At 39.5% G+C, this 16,158-nt stretch overlaps 1 protein-coding gene across 1 annotated transcript; it reads right to left on the reverse strand.

Annotated features, from left to right (window-relative positions):
- Positions 1-3,250: 3,250 nt before the first annotated feature.
- klhl35 (kelch-like family member 35) lies at positions 3,251-13,804 on the reverse strand. The gene is made up of 8 exons (XM_079861500.1): positions 13,726-13,804; positions 10,935-11,286; positions 9,069-9,562; positions 7,929-8,113; positions 7,082-7,200; positions 6,739-6,927; positions 4,662-4,850; positions 3,251-3,737 (listed from the first exon to the last, which is right to left on the reverse strand). The coding sequence occupies exons 2-8, from the start codon at positions 11,283-11,285 to the stop codon at positions 3,507-3,509; spliced, it is 1,758 nt and encodes a 585-aa protein (XP_079717626.1). The 5' UTR covers position 11,286; positions 13,726-13,804; the 3' UTR covers positions 3,251-3,506.
- Positions 13,805-16,158: the final 2,354 nt, after the last annotated feature.

Below are 16,158 nucleotides of genomic sequence, written 5' to 3' on the forward strand. Positions count from 1 at the left end.
CTTTTAAAAGGGTCAAATATTGCCATTTTTGTACAAGCTAATATGATTCTTTAGGGTCTAAATTAAAAGTTTGTATTATACTTTAATTAAAAATTCTCATTAGTATTGTAAGAAAACACTAATTTTACCTGGTCAAAAACAGCTCTGTTTTCAGCACGCCGTTTCAGTGCATGTGTCTTTAAATGATAATGAGCTTTGCTCACCCCGCCCCTCTGTTCTGTGCGTACACCGTTTTTAATAATAACACAATAACCATAACGCATAGTTCATTATAAACGTGGGATTATGAATTATATTGAGAACGTCCTACACAGAAAACATGCCGTAATGTACCCTGAGTGTAAACCTTAGCCGCATTCATCGTGAAGCGTGCAGGCGATTTGCAAAGATTGATATAAATATTAATATAAAGGTTAATAAAACGTTACACTCACTTCTTCTTCTGGAGGTGCAGCAGGAACACGAATAGTTGGTACGATCCTTTTTTCAGGAGCAGCTTCTCAGCAAAACCAGCTTTATACTGACCCTCGTGTGTAAAGCAGTCTGGTGTGAGAGATGATTCACGCAAACATGAAAGCATTGACGTTGATCGTGGGGAATATTCCCTTCGAGAACAAACTCAGCCACTGCGTCTTCAGCGGTTCGGGTTTAGGAGCATCAACATGACTGATGTGTTCATTATTACACCCAAGAACAGAACACCACAATCGCTTAGAGCCATTCTGCTCATAGACAGAGCTCAGCATATCAACAATGACCGCGCCGGTCCGCGCTGACTATGATTGACAGCTCGCTCACGAGCGAGGGCGGGTCTGTGTTGAAACGCTGCTGTCAATCAACAATCGTGGGATGGGCGTCGATTTTGTGACGTCACACGGTCTTGATTTGAGACAGGGGAAAACATATAAGAAGATTAAAAAAAAACACTGGATGGATTTTTATCATTTTATGATGGTTGTGTACAGACACTGCCAACACACATTTCAGTACAATCAACTTGTAAAAGTGCATGTAACATTATATGACCTCTTTAAAGGTAGGGTAGGTAGGAATTGTCTAAAAAACTTATTTTACAAATTTGTTTAAACTTTATTTATATATAAATACATAATTAAAATGTAAGTACTCTGAAAAAGAAAGTATAAAAATCGAGTGTCTGTAGACCTCTCACGACTGTTTTAAAGACAGCTCATTATTTCCATTCACTCCACCCCCTCCCTTCTGGGCTCCTTCCAAAGCCACGCCCCCAAAACACATGAACGCGCGACTCCGACCGCTGAGCTGGAGGATGCATTATTTACCTGAGACGAGCGGAGAGGAAGGAGCGCAGTGCATGTAGTGACATCATGTCAGAATCACATGTAATAAAAAAATCTAACTTTATCACTATGAATATAAACAAATAAGATGTATTTTAGTACTCGCTATCAAGCTAGCATATTGATATTGGTAAAGTTTAAAATATATATTTTTTGATTCGCTAACGAGCTAGTTATATCTAAGGCAAAGCTAAAAACAGGTTGCATTGATACACGTTTTTCCATTACCATCAGTTACATTGTGATGAAGATGAATTTCGTTGTAAGATTCATAACATATATGGTGTTCTGCATGTAAGAGTTTACATGATAAAAACATTGTTGACTCTGATGAGGACTACACTCCAGAGACAAGTACCATATCGTCAGCTCGAGGACAGGTCCGTGGTCGAGGGCTAAGCAGAGGAGGTCGTGCAAGAGGCCGTGCAACTAGGGTCCGAGGAAGTAGAGGCCAAGGACGGGGTGGTCGCTGGAAAGCCACGCCGATATTGACACGCGTTTTATTTCTTTGTTTATCCAAAGACTTTTTTTTTTTACAAAGTCTTCCTTTTTTGCCTTGTTTGCCTTCACTAACTGCATATGCCGGTAATGTGAATTTTGATTGCTCTTTCTCTGCCATTGTTTTGCTATTCCTAGGTTCCATGCCTCTTGAATTCCTCAAATCAAACGTGCGCACAAGTGGGCAGATCCCGTGGCAAAAGGGTGGTTGCCATGGTTGCGAGAGAGAGTGACAGTCACCTAAGCCAATCCTTTGTTTCGTCCCCGAATGGAAATAATGAGCTGTGTTTAATGCAGATTAAACGGTCTAGAGTCACTCGATTTTTATACTCTTTTTTTTTCAGAGTACTTACATTTTAATTATGTATTGATATATATAGAAACAAATTTGGAAAAAAGTTTTTTATAAAATTCCTCCCTACCCTACCTTTAAGTATAATAAATAAAACATAAGCAAAGATCAGAATATTTAATGAACAAAACCGGTTCTGTACATGGCAGACAGTAGTTGAAAGCTGGGCGATACACTGTAAAAACATTTTTTTTAAAGTTGTGTCCTTAATTTTTTAAAGTTCAATCAACTTGGATGTTTAATTCATTACAACTTGAATTCATCAGACTGACTTAAAAAAATTAGTTGAATCTTGTATAAATAAATAAAAAAGTTGAAAATTGCTTAACTTATTTTGATGAGTTAAAGTCATGTAAAAACATATCTTGTCATAACTTATTGATCATATTTTTTTTTACAGTGTATGTTGTCCAGTGGTTGTCAAGACACCCTCGGCACAACCTTAAGCAGCGGCCCTGAGCGGTGGTTTAATGTCAACATTGTGACAACGCTGTAACAACCTTCACCACACAACGTATTTATAGCAACCTTTTGGCCATGTTGATAAAACGTTGTTAGAAGGTTGGGTACGTTGTGCCAACATTCTGTGTTTGCTGGGTTATTATCACGATTCGTTCATTTAATCTGCTATCACATCATGTCATAATTACTGTTTTTAAGAGATTACGACTTGAGAGATCATCCTCGCAGAACTCGTAAACTGTCGTTGATCGTGTTGCCATAGAAACGCATAATTCCGAGTCCGAGAACATCTCCGAGTTGGCGTAAATGCAACATTTCATTTTTCAAATAAATAGCTACATAAATAAATTTACGAATAAATGTAATACATAAAATAAACATAAATATACAAAGAAATGTAAAAAATAAACATAAAAAGAAACTAAAATAAAATAAATGAGTATTTATACTTTTATTTCCTTAGGCTATTTATTTATAATTGTATAATTTTTTTACACTTCTAAGTATGTGCATTTGTTTTTGTTTTTACATTTCTTCGTATATGTATTTATTTTTGTATTTATGTATTATTTTGGCAGCTTTGGAATTCCATAGTAAAGACAGTAAAAACTCAAGCAACATAAAATGCTACAAACTTTATTTAAACATATATAACATTACAAACACAAAGCAATTAAAAAAATCACAGTATTTGATTCAGATTCACATTGGGATTTCCAGCAGTGAGCGATACAGAGTTCATAACCAGATAATAATGCATATCAGATTACAGTTCATAACTCACATGACAACTAAACGAATGTGCATTCAGAGTTTTGCATGTTTGTCTGAGGAGCGAGATCATGTCAGAACCTCTGAAGATGAATCTAGTTGGACTAGATGACAGTTTTAGTCGATGTGGAGTGTGTGTGTGTGTCAGTGGGTCCGACTCGCTGCAAGACGCTCACACACCCGTGGTAACTCAGGCATCGGGTCAGTGGCTTCTCCTCGGTCAGTTTTCCACTCGCTGGATCAAACGCCCAGATCAGATCAACAGCAGAAGAAGACTCGTTCCGACCCCCGACAACATACACCTTCCCTTCACACGCCGTCAGTCCGCAGCCCTCCTGAAACACACACACACACACACACACAGGTCTGGTTCACTATCTTTGTGAGGACTCTCCATAGACGTAATGGTTTTTATACTGTACAAACTGTATATTTTGTCCCCTTACACGAACCCGACCCCTAAACCCATCACACACACACACACACATTAACCCTACACCTAAACCTACCCATCACACACACTCACACACACACATTAACCCTTCACCTAAACCTACCCATCACACACACACACACACACACACACACACACACACACACACACACACACACACACACATGCACACACACACAGACACACACACACACACACACACACAAACCCAAGAACACGTCACAATAGCTACATGTAGCGCCGCTGTGCTTCGGGCAACCTGAGTTCAAGTCCAGCTTGCGGACCTTTACCGATCCCAAAAATCTAAAATCTAAACGTCTAAATCTAAAAATAACGAAAAAAAAAAACCAAACATGTCTCGAACAGGCTGGATCTACTAATGCAACGTAAAAATGCTTTTCGGAAGTCATTCCTACAGCTTGGTGGATTTTGTGTCTCCATAAAACAAATGCATATTTCAGAAGAATGTTAATCAACTTTCATGTCGCATGGTTTTGTAAGCATAGATGTTCCTGAATTAACAAAAACTCGTAATTAATACAGAAAAATACTTTTTGACAGGCAAATTTCCATTCGCCCAATCATGTTTTCTCAAATTTGTGAGTATAAGTATATACGTTTACTTCTCTCAAACTCCAGTCCACCGTTACACTGGGGTTACTTGCCCTAAGCGTGTGCACATCTCTGAGGGAAAATGGTTTCTGGTCCAGTGCAGTGACTGTGTGTGTGTGTGTGTGTGTGTGTGTGTTTGTGTGTGTGTGTGTGTGTGTGTGTGTGTGTGTGTGTGTGTGTGTGTTTCTCTCACCACTCTGACGGGCAGCACCGCAGCAGAACTCCAGGTGTCTTTACTGGGCGAGTAACAGAAGATCTGGTCTAGCAAGCCTCCGGTGACGTAGATGCAGCCGTTGAGTGTGACGGCGCTGATGGAGCGGTGAGAGAACGGGCAGTTCGACACAAACGACCATCGGTTCGTCACCGGGTCATAACACTGCACCTGGGACAGGAATTAATACTTCATACATGGGCTTTAAAACACACAAATGAACTAAATCCAATTTGTGAAGAAAAAAAACCCCGGACAAAATTCAGTAATATTATTGATTCGGCTGCACTGAGAACAAAACTTGATTTGAATAATGACACAATTGAGCAGCTTATATCTGAATGGAACTTTACAGTTATTGAACTAAACTGAATCAATAAGAAATCAACAGGAATAATAAACAATATTTAACATCTAAATGGTTTCATCTTAATGTCGCAATGAAAAGTGCAGATCTTCCATATTGTGACTTTTATCCAAGTGTAACGGATTATCAAAAAAGAAAACAAATGTGGGGCGGGGCTTGGTTCTGTGCATCGGTTGTTGATTGGCTGTTGAGATGTGGGTGTGGCTCTCAACAGTGTATGCAGATGAGCATGAGCTTCATGGGGCGGAGCTTGACACTGGGTCCTGGTTTGGGTTAGCGGTGCCGGTCTCACCTGGTTAGTGTTGGCTTGTTAACTAGTCTCTCCTGGTTAGTGTTGGCGTGTTTGCTCACGTGTTGGCGTGTTCACTAGTCTCACCTGGTTAGTGTTGGCGTGTTTGCTGACATGTTGGTGTGTTAACTAGTCTCTCCTGGTTAGTGTTGGCGTGTTTGCTCACATGTTGGCGTGTTAACTAGTCTCACCTGGTTAGTGTTGGCGTGTTTGCTCACGTGTTGGCGTGTTCACTAGTCTCACCTGGTTAGTGTTGGCGTGTTTGCTCACATGTTGGCGTGTTAACTAGTCTCACCTGGTTAGTGTTGGCGTGTTAACTAGTCTCAGCTGGTTAGTGTTTGTGTGTTAACTAGTCTCACCTGGTTAGTGTTGGCTTGTTAACTAGTCTCTCCTGGTTAGTGTTGGCGTGTTTGCTCACGTGTTGGCGTGTTCACTAGTCTCACCTGGTTAGTGTTGGAGTGTTTGCTGACATGTTGGTGTGTTAACTAGTCTCACCTGGTTAGTGTTGGCGTGTTTGCTCACATGTTGGCGTGTTTGCTCACATGTTGGCGTGTTAACTAGTCTCAGCTGGTTAGTGTTGTGTGTTAACTAGTCTCACCTGGTTAGTGTTGGCATGTTTGCTCACATGTTGGCGTGTTAACTAGTCTCACCTGGTTAGTGTTGGCGTGTTAACTAGTCTCAGCTGGTTAGTGTTGTGTGTTAACTAGTCTCACCTGGTTAGTGTTGGCGTGTTTGCTCACATGTTGGCGTGTTAACTAGTCTCACCTGGTTAGTGTTGGCGTGTTAACTAGTCTCAGCTGGTTAGTGTTTGTGTGTTAACTAGTTTCACCTGGTTAGTGTTGGCGTGTTCGCTCACATGTTGGCGTGTTAACTGGTCTCACCTGGTTAGTGTTGGCGTGTTCGCTCACATGTTGGCGTGTTAACTGGTCTCACCTGGTTAATGTTGGTGTGTTTGCTCACATGTTGGCGTGTTAACTAGTCTCTCCTGGTTAGTGTTGGCGTGTTAGCTCACGTGTTGGCGTGTTCACTAGTCTCACCTGGTTAGTGTTGGCGTGTTCGCACATGAGTTGGCGTGTTAACTAGTCTCACCTGGTTAGTGTTGGCATGTTAACTAGTCTCACCTAGTGTGTTAACTAGTCTCACCTGGTTAGTGTTGGCGTGTTCGCACATGTGTTGGCGTGTTAACTAGTCTCACCTGGTTAGTGTTGGCGTGTTTGCTCACATGTTGGCGTGTTAACTAGTCTCACCTGGTTAGTGTTGGCGTGTTTGCTCACATGTTAGCGTGTTAACTAGTCTCACCTGGTTAGTGTTGGCGTGTTTGCTCACATGTTGGCGTGTTAACTAGTCTCACCTGGTTAGTGTTGGCGTGTTTGCTCACATGTTGGCGTGTTAACTAGTCTCACCTGGTTAGTGTTGGCGTGTTCGCTCACGGCTCCTCCGATGGCGTACAGTTTCCCGGCGCAGCTGCTCAGAGCGGCAGAACTCACGGGTATCAGCAGGTCAGAGACGCTCGTCCAGGTGTTCTCATGCGGACTGTAACACTCCACGCTGGACAGACGCTCACGACCGTTATAACCACCGGCCACATACAGCTACACACACACACACACACACACACACACACACACACACACACATTAGCACATGAACTACAGAACACCTGCTGCTGTTGGGCAGTGAACGAGTCAAATGAGTCAAATGAATCAGTTCGTTCGTTCTTGAGTTTGATGCTGAAACGAGCCTCACCTTCCCACACATGGACACCATCTTATGCCTCCATCTGCCTTTGTTCAGCCCGCGGACTCGGACCCACTGGTTGAGCTGCGTCATGTAGCGCCACACGTCTGCGCTGTTCAGCTGTCCACCTGCACACACACGTCACACACAACACACACCTGTCAGCACAACCCCTTAGACATACAATACACTCCTGAAGATTTTAAGTCAATATTTTAACAACACGTTTGCATGTTCACATTTCTTCTTTATGGTCACATGCAAGTTAGATCAAATGTTGAATCTTTTATTTTTGGCAAATGTTTAGTGATTAGTGTTATTTTCAAAGTTTTATATACAGGACTGCACAACTTGGCCGAAAATTTATATTGCGATCATTTTGTCATTTATGGCGATACGACATTTAGTTTTTATAAGTAAATCATATTCCTGCTGCTGCTGAAACATCCACACACAAAGAACACAGACTCTTAAAAATAAAGGTTCCGAAAGTATTATGATGTATTATATTATGTTATAGCCTTTCAACAACTCACAAACTCCCAATTTGGAAACTGTATTGTATGGACAGATATTCTTGAATTATGAAAAAAGAAAGTCATGCATGTTTGATGTTTGGAGTAAGCAAGTAAATGAAGCATGACAAGCGGGTGACAGTTTTGTCTGAACTAACAGATGGCCATGAGATCACAATCACACGCACGTTCATCTCCTGATCTGATCCAGATAAGACTCTCTGGAATCACGTGTCAAAACATTCCATGCTGATGCCGGAGCTGATAGAGTAACACTGAAGACAGACACATGCTGACAGACCTGATTCCAGCACGAGCAGCGCTAGAGACATCTGTTATACCTGAGAGATAAATGTCGTTCTGGAGTTCACAGGCTGCAAACTCAGATTTGGAGTATCCGGGCAGAACGTTGGCCGAGAGCCATTCCCTGGACTCCATGTTCAGCTTCTCCATGAAGGACAGTCTGGAGAAACCGTGCTTATCACAGCCACCGATTACGAAGATCATCTCGGCCCAGCCAGAGCTCCTGAAACACACAGACATGCGGGTTTACATTCAGTGATGTTATTGATTTACCTGAAGGAGAACAAAACCAGCAGAGACTGCATGTGTTTCAGCTTTGTTTTCCTGTGCTTCTGCTTTGAAACCCTGTATAAAGTGCTGAAGCGGCGGGACTCACCAATCCTGGAATCGAATACTTGAGATCAGGAATTAGATACTTGTTACAAAATTTAAATTTCGATTCCTCTTATCGATTCCTTTGTGAGCATTTCAATATGACTTTAAACCATTCAAGCGTGAGACGACTTCTTTTTCATGTGTGTCAGTATATTGGATCTGTGCAGCTCTTAAAGGGACAGCAGCCTAATATTCCTGTCGTCTAATAACATCTATAATAACACTAATCAAAAAACAAAAGACAAAGCGAAAATTCACTCGTTCTTCACTGAATAACTTTTGTAACTATATTTGTAATGTATATTTTATTTATAAATTTCAGTGTTATTTTAGATTTGATTACAGTTTCTGCACCCAAATACCTGAAAATCTTAAAACACTGTTTATTTCAATCGTATCTGTGTTCAGTTGTGTCTATTTGTTAGGATTGCTACTTTTTTATTTGTTCTTTTTTAATTACCGAGTGTTAACTTGTCTTTAATAATGCTTGAAATGTATTTAAGTTTGGCTAGTTGTTCTTCTAGGGTATTTTAAAACCCCAGGGAAAAGGTCCTTGTGTAAGAGTTCTTTAGCCTGTTTTTGTTCATGATATTCAGAAATGATTTCACGAGTTCCTTTGCCCATATAATCTTTAAGCTAATAAGGTTAAGCGTATTTGGCTTGCTGTCCTCAGTGGAGGGTTCGAGGTAGAGCTAAGATAAATGCTTGGATGAGGAGTCTGGTAGCAAGATGCCTAAATGATGCAGGTGGAGCTGGGGAGGAGGAGGGACGCCAGAACAGCCGATAAAGCGATCTGGACTCACCGGCGGGGTCTGGTTCGCTCCGACTGCACCTCCCGCCCGTACGCCCGGTACACACGCGCCTCCTGAAGCAGCGGCCGGATCTCCGGTGACTCCAGCACCAGCTCGTCCGCCTCCAGCGTGCCGGCGAAGAACCCGGGATCCAGGAGCGGCAGACGCAGCGTCTCCAACAGCTCCCGGAGCGCTCCGGTCCTCTGGTCCGGTCGGTGGTGGACCCATCGGAGCGCGGCCGTCACCAGAACCTCCTCGCTCACCAGCATCCGTTCGCATCCCAGCAGCTCCAGCACTCGCTCCCGGCCCAGATCCAGGAACTCCTCGTGTTGGAGCACCTGCTGGAAGTCCCGGTACAGGAGCGACCGGCACTGATCCTGCAGCGGCTTCAGGGAGTACGAGCCCGCGAAGTCCATGAGCCCGAGGCAGTTCGAGTGGCAGACGCGCTCCTGGAGGAACTGCACGCAGGCTCGGGAAAGCTGGGATACTTGCAGTCGGTCAGCGGCCTGGAAATAGGGGTGTAACAATAGTCAAGTCAAACATTCATATATATATATTTATATCGCTTTTAACAATATAGATTTAGGAACTTTGCACTTCGTTTGCTTTGTGTACTCGTTTTTTTTGGGGGGGGGGTTTTCGTTTTTTTTTTTTTTTTTTTTTTTTTTACATATTGTACGTTTAAAAAAAAAAAAGGAAAAACAGCTAAGTATGGCTTTATTGTTGTGTCATCTCTACCTCATTGTTATGTATTTTTCAATGTGCCATATTTTTCAATAAAAATATCCAAAAAAAACAAAAAAAAAACAATATAGATTTAGGAATTTAAAGTAACAGAGATCAATCAATAAATCAATCAGTTTATTTATAAAGCACAAATAAACACAACTTCCGTTGACCAAAGTGCTGTACAGAGAAAAAAACATGATGCAATACAATACAAAGACAACAACAGGACAGTTGCTTCAACATTCAATTTGCATACGACAGATCAAATAAAAATGTCTTTAACCTAACTTTAAAAATGCACAGAGTTGGTGCAGCTCTGATTTCAGGAGGGAGGCTGTTCCAGAGTCTAGGAGCGGCGCTAGAAAAAGCCCTTTCTCCTCTAGAACAAGAGATAGTTTTGGCTTCACAGCAGAGGTGTAAAGTCCAGGTTCAGAAAGTAAAAGTCCTCCTCAGTATTTTGTTACAATCACCTGGATTTGCTCATTAGCACAGTTTTTCAGACAGAACTAATTAGTGAAATCAGCTGGTTGAGTTCATGGGTGAAATAAACATATGGCAGGACTTTTACTTTCTGACCCCTGGACTTTACAGCAGCTCTAGAATAAAGTTATTGTCCAGATAAAGTTAGTTTTGATTGATTCACTTCCGTTGCGAAGATCATTAGTTATTAACTTAGCAGTCGCTAACACACATCGTTCTAACAGAAAACCCTTCATGCGATCCGGCCGCTCATTCGCACATTAACAGTGTTTGGAGCTCGAGAACGCAATGGAATAGGTTCCAAGGTGCAAGCGTTGAAAAATTTGAAAAACGTTATCATCTCCGTGTAAACTTCAGAGTCGCGAATCTGTGAAAACGCTGACGGCGTGCACATGCGCACCACGAGTACAGTTCAGAGGTATGCGCCAGAGCCGTTTCAATTCACGTTACAAAGATTTTAATTATTATTGAGTTCATAAAAAAGTAACTGGTTGTGTAAACTTGGCACATAATATCTAAATATCGATAAATCAATCGATGCAGCCCTGAATCGAATCGAATCGGATTGTAATCGTATCGCAGAATTTTTTGAGGTGTCGGCAAATATCGTATCGCTGGCTGAGAGAATCGATATCGTATCGTGATGAACTGTCCGTTTTACACCCCTACCTGGAAGACGCTCTCCACGTTCTCCTCGTCCAGCGTCAGCCGGCCCTCGTACATGAAGTCCAGCAGCTGATCCATGGCCTTCCCGGAGATTCCCGTGAGCGTGACCACGGCCTGCCGGCTCTCCCGGAAGCCGCTGCTGAACATCGAGCAGAAGAACTCGCTGCTAGCGCACAGGGATGCGCGGTGACACGGGAACTCACATCCGTCCACCTGCAGAACCACGTCTGTGAAGGTGCCGCTCCGTCTGTATCCGTTCAGGACCTGCAGGATATGCTCGGCGTGACACGAGCCTGAGCAGAAGCCGACCTTTGACCTGCCGTCAATCAGCTCGCCGTTGCTGCCGAAGCCCATTCTGAGGAACCAACAGTTGGTAACAATTCTTTATATGTGAAAGCTTATAACCGATAATTCTTTATATTTGAAAGCAGATAACCGATAATTCTTTATATTTGAAAGTTTATAACCGATAATTCTTTATATTTGAAAGCAGATAACCGATAATTCTTTATATTTGAAAGCAGATAACCGATAATTCTTTATATGTGAAAGCTTATAACCGATAATTCTTTATATTTGAAAGCAGATAACCGATAATTCTTTATATTTGAAAGCTTATAACCGATAATTCTTTATATTTAAAAGCAGATAACCGATAATTCTTTATATTTGAAAGCAGATAACCGATAATTCTTTATATTTGAAAGCAGATAACTGATAATTCTTTATATTTGAAAGCAGATAACCGATAATTCTTTATATTTGAAAGCTTATAACCGATAATTCTTTATATTTGAAAGCAGATAACCGATAATTCTTTATATTTGAAAGCTTATAACCGATAATTCTTTATATTTGAAAGCAGATAACCGATAATTCTTTATATTTGAAAGCTTATAACCGATAATTCTTTATATTTGAAAGCAGATAACCGATAATTCTTTATATTTGAAGGCTTATAACCGATAATTCTTTATATTTGAAAGCAGATAACCGATAATTCTTTATATTTGAAAGCAGATAACCGATAATTCTTTATATTTGAAAGCTTATAACCGATAATTCTTTATATTTGAAAGCCGATAACCGATAATTCTTTATATTTGAAAGCAGACAACCGATAATTCTTTATATTTGAAAGCAGACAACTGATAATTTCCTTTGCAATACTTTTAACTCAATATAACACTGAATTAAACCACGCTTTTAAAGTGTATGCTTTACTTAGAAACATCTGAGTAAATACAATAGATATTGTCTTAGCACCAAATCTACATTACAGAAGTAAAGCCTGAACACAGAGAACGCTCACATTCGATGGATCGTTTTTCATTCTGAGTGGAAAACTCCAGATGTCACAAAATGGCAGTTACTAAACATAACAACAAAAGCACTGATAAAACAGTGTAAATACAGCTGGAAAACAGTGTAAATACAGCTGGAAAACAGTGCAAAATCAACCTCATTAATTATTCAAGCCCCAGTGCATGATGGGAACACCAGTCTCAGAAAAGTTGAGAAGGTTTTACTTAAATTTGATAGCGTTGATATTTATGCTTTAATCTCTACAAGCTTGAATTGAGGACTGATATAGAATAGTGAATTCTTGTCTGAGCTTTTTCATGTAGAAATTCCATGTTTTTTCTGTAGTGTTTACAGAATCATTTTTATATGCAGTAAATGTATCTTGATTTAAGAATGTTTAGATATCTGTGAAATATAAAGACAGAAACACCGAGGAGGGAAATCATTGACTAAAACTCTAATCAAATGTAAAGACTAGCGATGCACGATATATATCGGTCATCATATCAGTATCGGCCGAAATATGTTCATTTTTAATGTTATCGTTATCGGCCGGATAAGAAAATCTGGCCGATATATTAAAGCTGATAAATAATGTATAATTTCCTTCAACACTTCAGATGCGCGCTGTTCAACATGATGATTTTAGAATTGCTTGAAATATGATTTTCACTTTTGCTTTTGTAATCAGGCTCTCAAAAATTATAAAAAATTTGGATTTAGATTTATCAGCCAATATATCGGTCATCGGTTTCAAATATAAAGAATTATCGGTTATCGGCTTTCAAATATAAAGAACTTTAACTAAGTAGAAATTAATCAACCTTTTACTGGCCAAGTTAAAGTTACTGTTTCCTGTGTTAATTTTACTTAACTTAGTTAAGTAGAGTTTACTTAATTCCATAGCGAGATTGCTTAAAAAATCTGCTTGCAAAAACTTGCGAAAGAAAAATTCAATAAATTTGACATTGTTATTTTTTCAGTGTGTAGAAACAAAATGATATTAAGTCTTGTTTACTGAAAAATATGATCAAAATGACGTGAGTTTATGCTTATATAATAATATATCTGTCAGGGTCAGAAAAATAAACTTCATTCAAACGGAAAACAATTATTTATTTTTCTGACTGACTAGATGTTGTGTTTAATACATTTAATAAATAAATAATTGAAATAAAAATAAGTTTACAGGCTTTTCTTATATTTTATTTTGTTTCAGTTCATGTTTATTTTATTCCAATAACAAATAAGTTTTAATGAACTTTAATAACCCTGTGTAATTGACATACTAAGTTTAATGAGCTCGTATTAATTACAAGAAAACATTGGATAGAAATTATGGGACAGGAATTTAAAACATCGAAGATTAAAAATGATGAAACAAACACCATCTTTTAAAAAGTCACATGATGCATCAAGCAAACGCTGACACATTCAATACAAGACAGACAGACATTAGAGTAGAAGAGTTATCTCTACGCGAGCTCACCTGTGTGTGTGTGAATCTGCAGATTCTTCAGTCAGTGACCGCAGACGCACCTGTGAAGGCTTTATACCTGTGTGGGCGGAGCTTCAGCAGCTCATCTGCATAAAGGAAACTCACTTCCTGTTCTCTTTAAATCAACTTCCCTTCCCTGTTCTGTAGAATTACTTCTTCACGGTAAACAAGCGCTGACCTCTGACCTCTCGAATACAGCCGTGCTTCATGATGAAAACAGGTTTGATAATAACTACACAAATGGAGAATGTTGCATCTATAACTCTTATAACGTGGACTTTCATAAAAGCAGCCGTGTTTGAGGTTATTGTCCATCACTCTTGTGTGAGGAAATATGAGCAGATCTTTATCTCCGTGTAGTTTCACTATCAGATCAGGTTGGTTGAGATTTCAGCACTAAACACACACACACACACACACACACACACACACACACCACACACACACACACACACACACACACACACACACACACAGAAGCTCAAAGCCTTTCTAAAGCTGAGTTATCCAGTGTGTGTTCTGATAATAAGGAAAATCATCCTCAATGATGTCGGCTTTATCTTAAACCAGTTTTCTTGTCATTGAAACCAGTTTCCTGAAGGATTTCTTCTGAACATCTGAAGCGTTTCACACAGAATGGCAGAACGCTTTTATTAAAATCATATATAAAAGATCAAAAGCATTCTGCTATGGACATTAAAAGACAGTCATTTAAGAAAGTATAGATTATGGGTTTAGTTATAATGTACATGTGTGTGTGTGTATTATTGTATTTTGTTTGCCTGTCATGGTAAAGTCAGTGTCTGATGTATTATGATTATGATTATGATTATGATTACGGTAATAAGCCTGTAATAAAGGCTTGAGCACCTGTTGCACTTTTGCTCTTTATTTTTGGCGTCTGGACAATACTTTATGTGAGCTTTCTGGCCTATTTCATCTTCTTTTGTCGTTTTTTATTTATTTTTGAAAATATTGTATGAAGCAATGGAAATGCAGACTAATAGAATATATATATTTTTTTTTTTACATTTATAAAACTAGTGAGTAATCTTGTAAATCTCTCAGTGCTGATGATAAGAAGCATGTGTCACATGTCGTGTGATGAAGTGTCCGCTAGAGGGAGACACGTGATTATTATCAGAAAATATCATAATCCTCTATTGATCTTTTTATTTTTTTTTACTGCATATGATTATATTTCTACACACCCCACATCATATCAGACCTCCAGCAAAGCATATTTTCCCTCCTCAGGCATTAAATACCTTTTTATTATTTTACTTATTTATTTTTAGAACACTTTTATTCTCAACCCTGTAATAGACTAAATATAATTGGTTATAAAACGACCATCTACATTCTTCTCATGAGTCCCTCTTAACTATTTAACTGGAGTTAAAAATAAACGCCTAAATTAAAAAACATTTTTTTACACAAATAAAGAGAACACAGACACAATCTGTTTAACTAAAACCACAGTTTGATTGTGTTAGTCAAGTGGTAATCAGCAAGAAATGCATATTTAATGGGCAATCTTTAATTGTCTTCCCCATTTTTTTCAAAAAAATAAATATATATATTAGTGTGACGGGGTTGAGAGAAGTGTGACGGGGTTGAAGACTAACAGGCTTGAAAGGAGACATTGCCTTCAGTTTTATATTTTTCATTTAGTCTCTCTCTCTCTCTCTCTCTCACTCTCTCTCTCTCTCTCTCTCTCTCTCACACACACACTCTCTCTCTCTCACACACACACAACACAACACACTCTCTCTCTCTCCTCTCTCTCTCTCTCTCTCTCTCTCTCTCTCTCACTCTCTCTCTCTCTCTCACTCTCTCTCTCTCCTCTCACTCTCTCTCTCTCTCTCTCTCTCTCACACACACACACTCTCTCTCTCTCACACACACACACACACACACACACCTCTCTCTCTCTCCTCTCTCTCTCTCTCTCCTCTCTCTCTTCTCTCTCTCTCTCTCTCACTCTCTCTCTCTCACTCTCTCTCTCACTCTCTCTATTCATAAATTAAGTGAAAAAACTCAATCGTCACAAGTTTTCAACCCCGAAACAATGAGAAATATACAGATATGTATACATTAGTAGAACATATATGGCAGCAATGAAAATCAATGAAATTTCCATCTTAATTTTTATGTGACGGGGGTTGAGTTGGTTGACGGAACCATCCTTGACTATAATACGAAAAATATGAATAAAAAGTATGAAAACTACTTATCATCATCTGCACCACTGGTAAAGAGGACCTGAATGATGTAATTTCTGGTAGATGACGTCCACGTATGGGTGGAGCCTAAATCAGTATGGGCGGGGGAATGGTTGTCACGACGGAGCTGAGTTTAGACTTTACAGACTGTTTTTTTTTTTTTTTTTTTTTTTTTTTAATGAAATATAATAATAAATTA

The sequence above is a fragment of the Squalius cephalus genome (assembly GCF_949319135.1).
Source record: "Squalius cephalus genome assembly, chromosome: 24".
Classification (NCBI taxonomy): domain Eukaryota; kingdom Metazoa; phylum Chordata; class Actinopteri; order Cypriniformes; family Leuciscidae; genus Squalius; species Squalius cephalus.

What these genes read in the sequence shown, in the direction of transcription:
- klhl35 (XM_079861500.1), bottom strand. Translation starts at nt 11,285, where the DNA reads ATGGGCTTCGGCAGCAACGGCGAGCTGATTGACGGCAGGTCAAAGGTC. An exon ending in GAACGACATTTATCTCTCAG is followed by an intron (nt 7,201 to 7,928) that starts GTATAACAGATG and finishes GTGTGTGTGCAG; the next exon opens with GTGGACAGCTGAACAGCGCA. An exon ending in AACACGCCAACACTAACCAG is followed by an intron (nt 4,851 to 6,738) that starts GTGAGACTAGTT and finishes TTCCTGTCCCAG; the next exon opens with GTGCAGTGTTATGACCCGGT.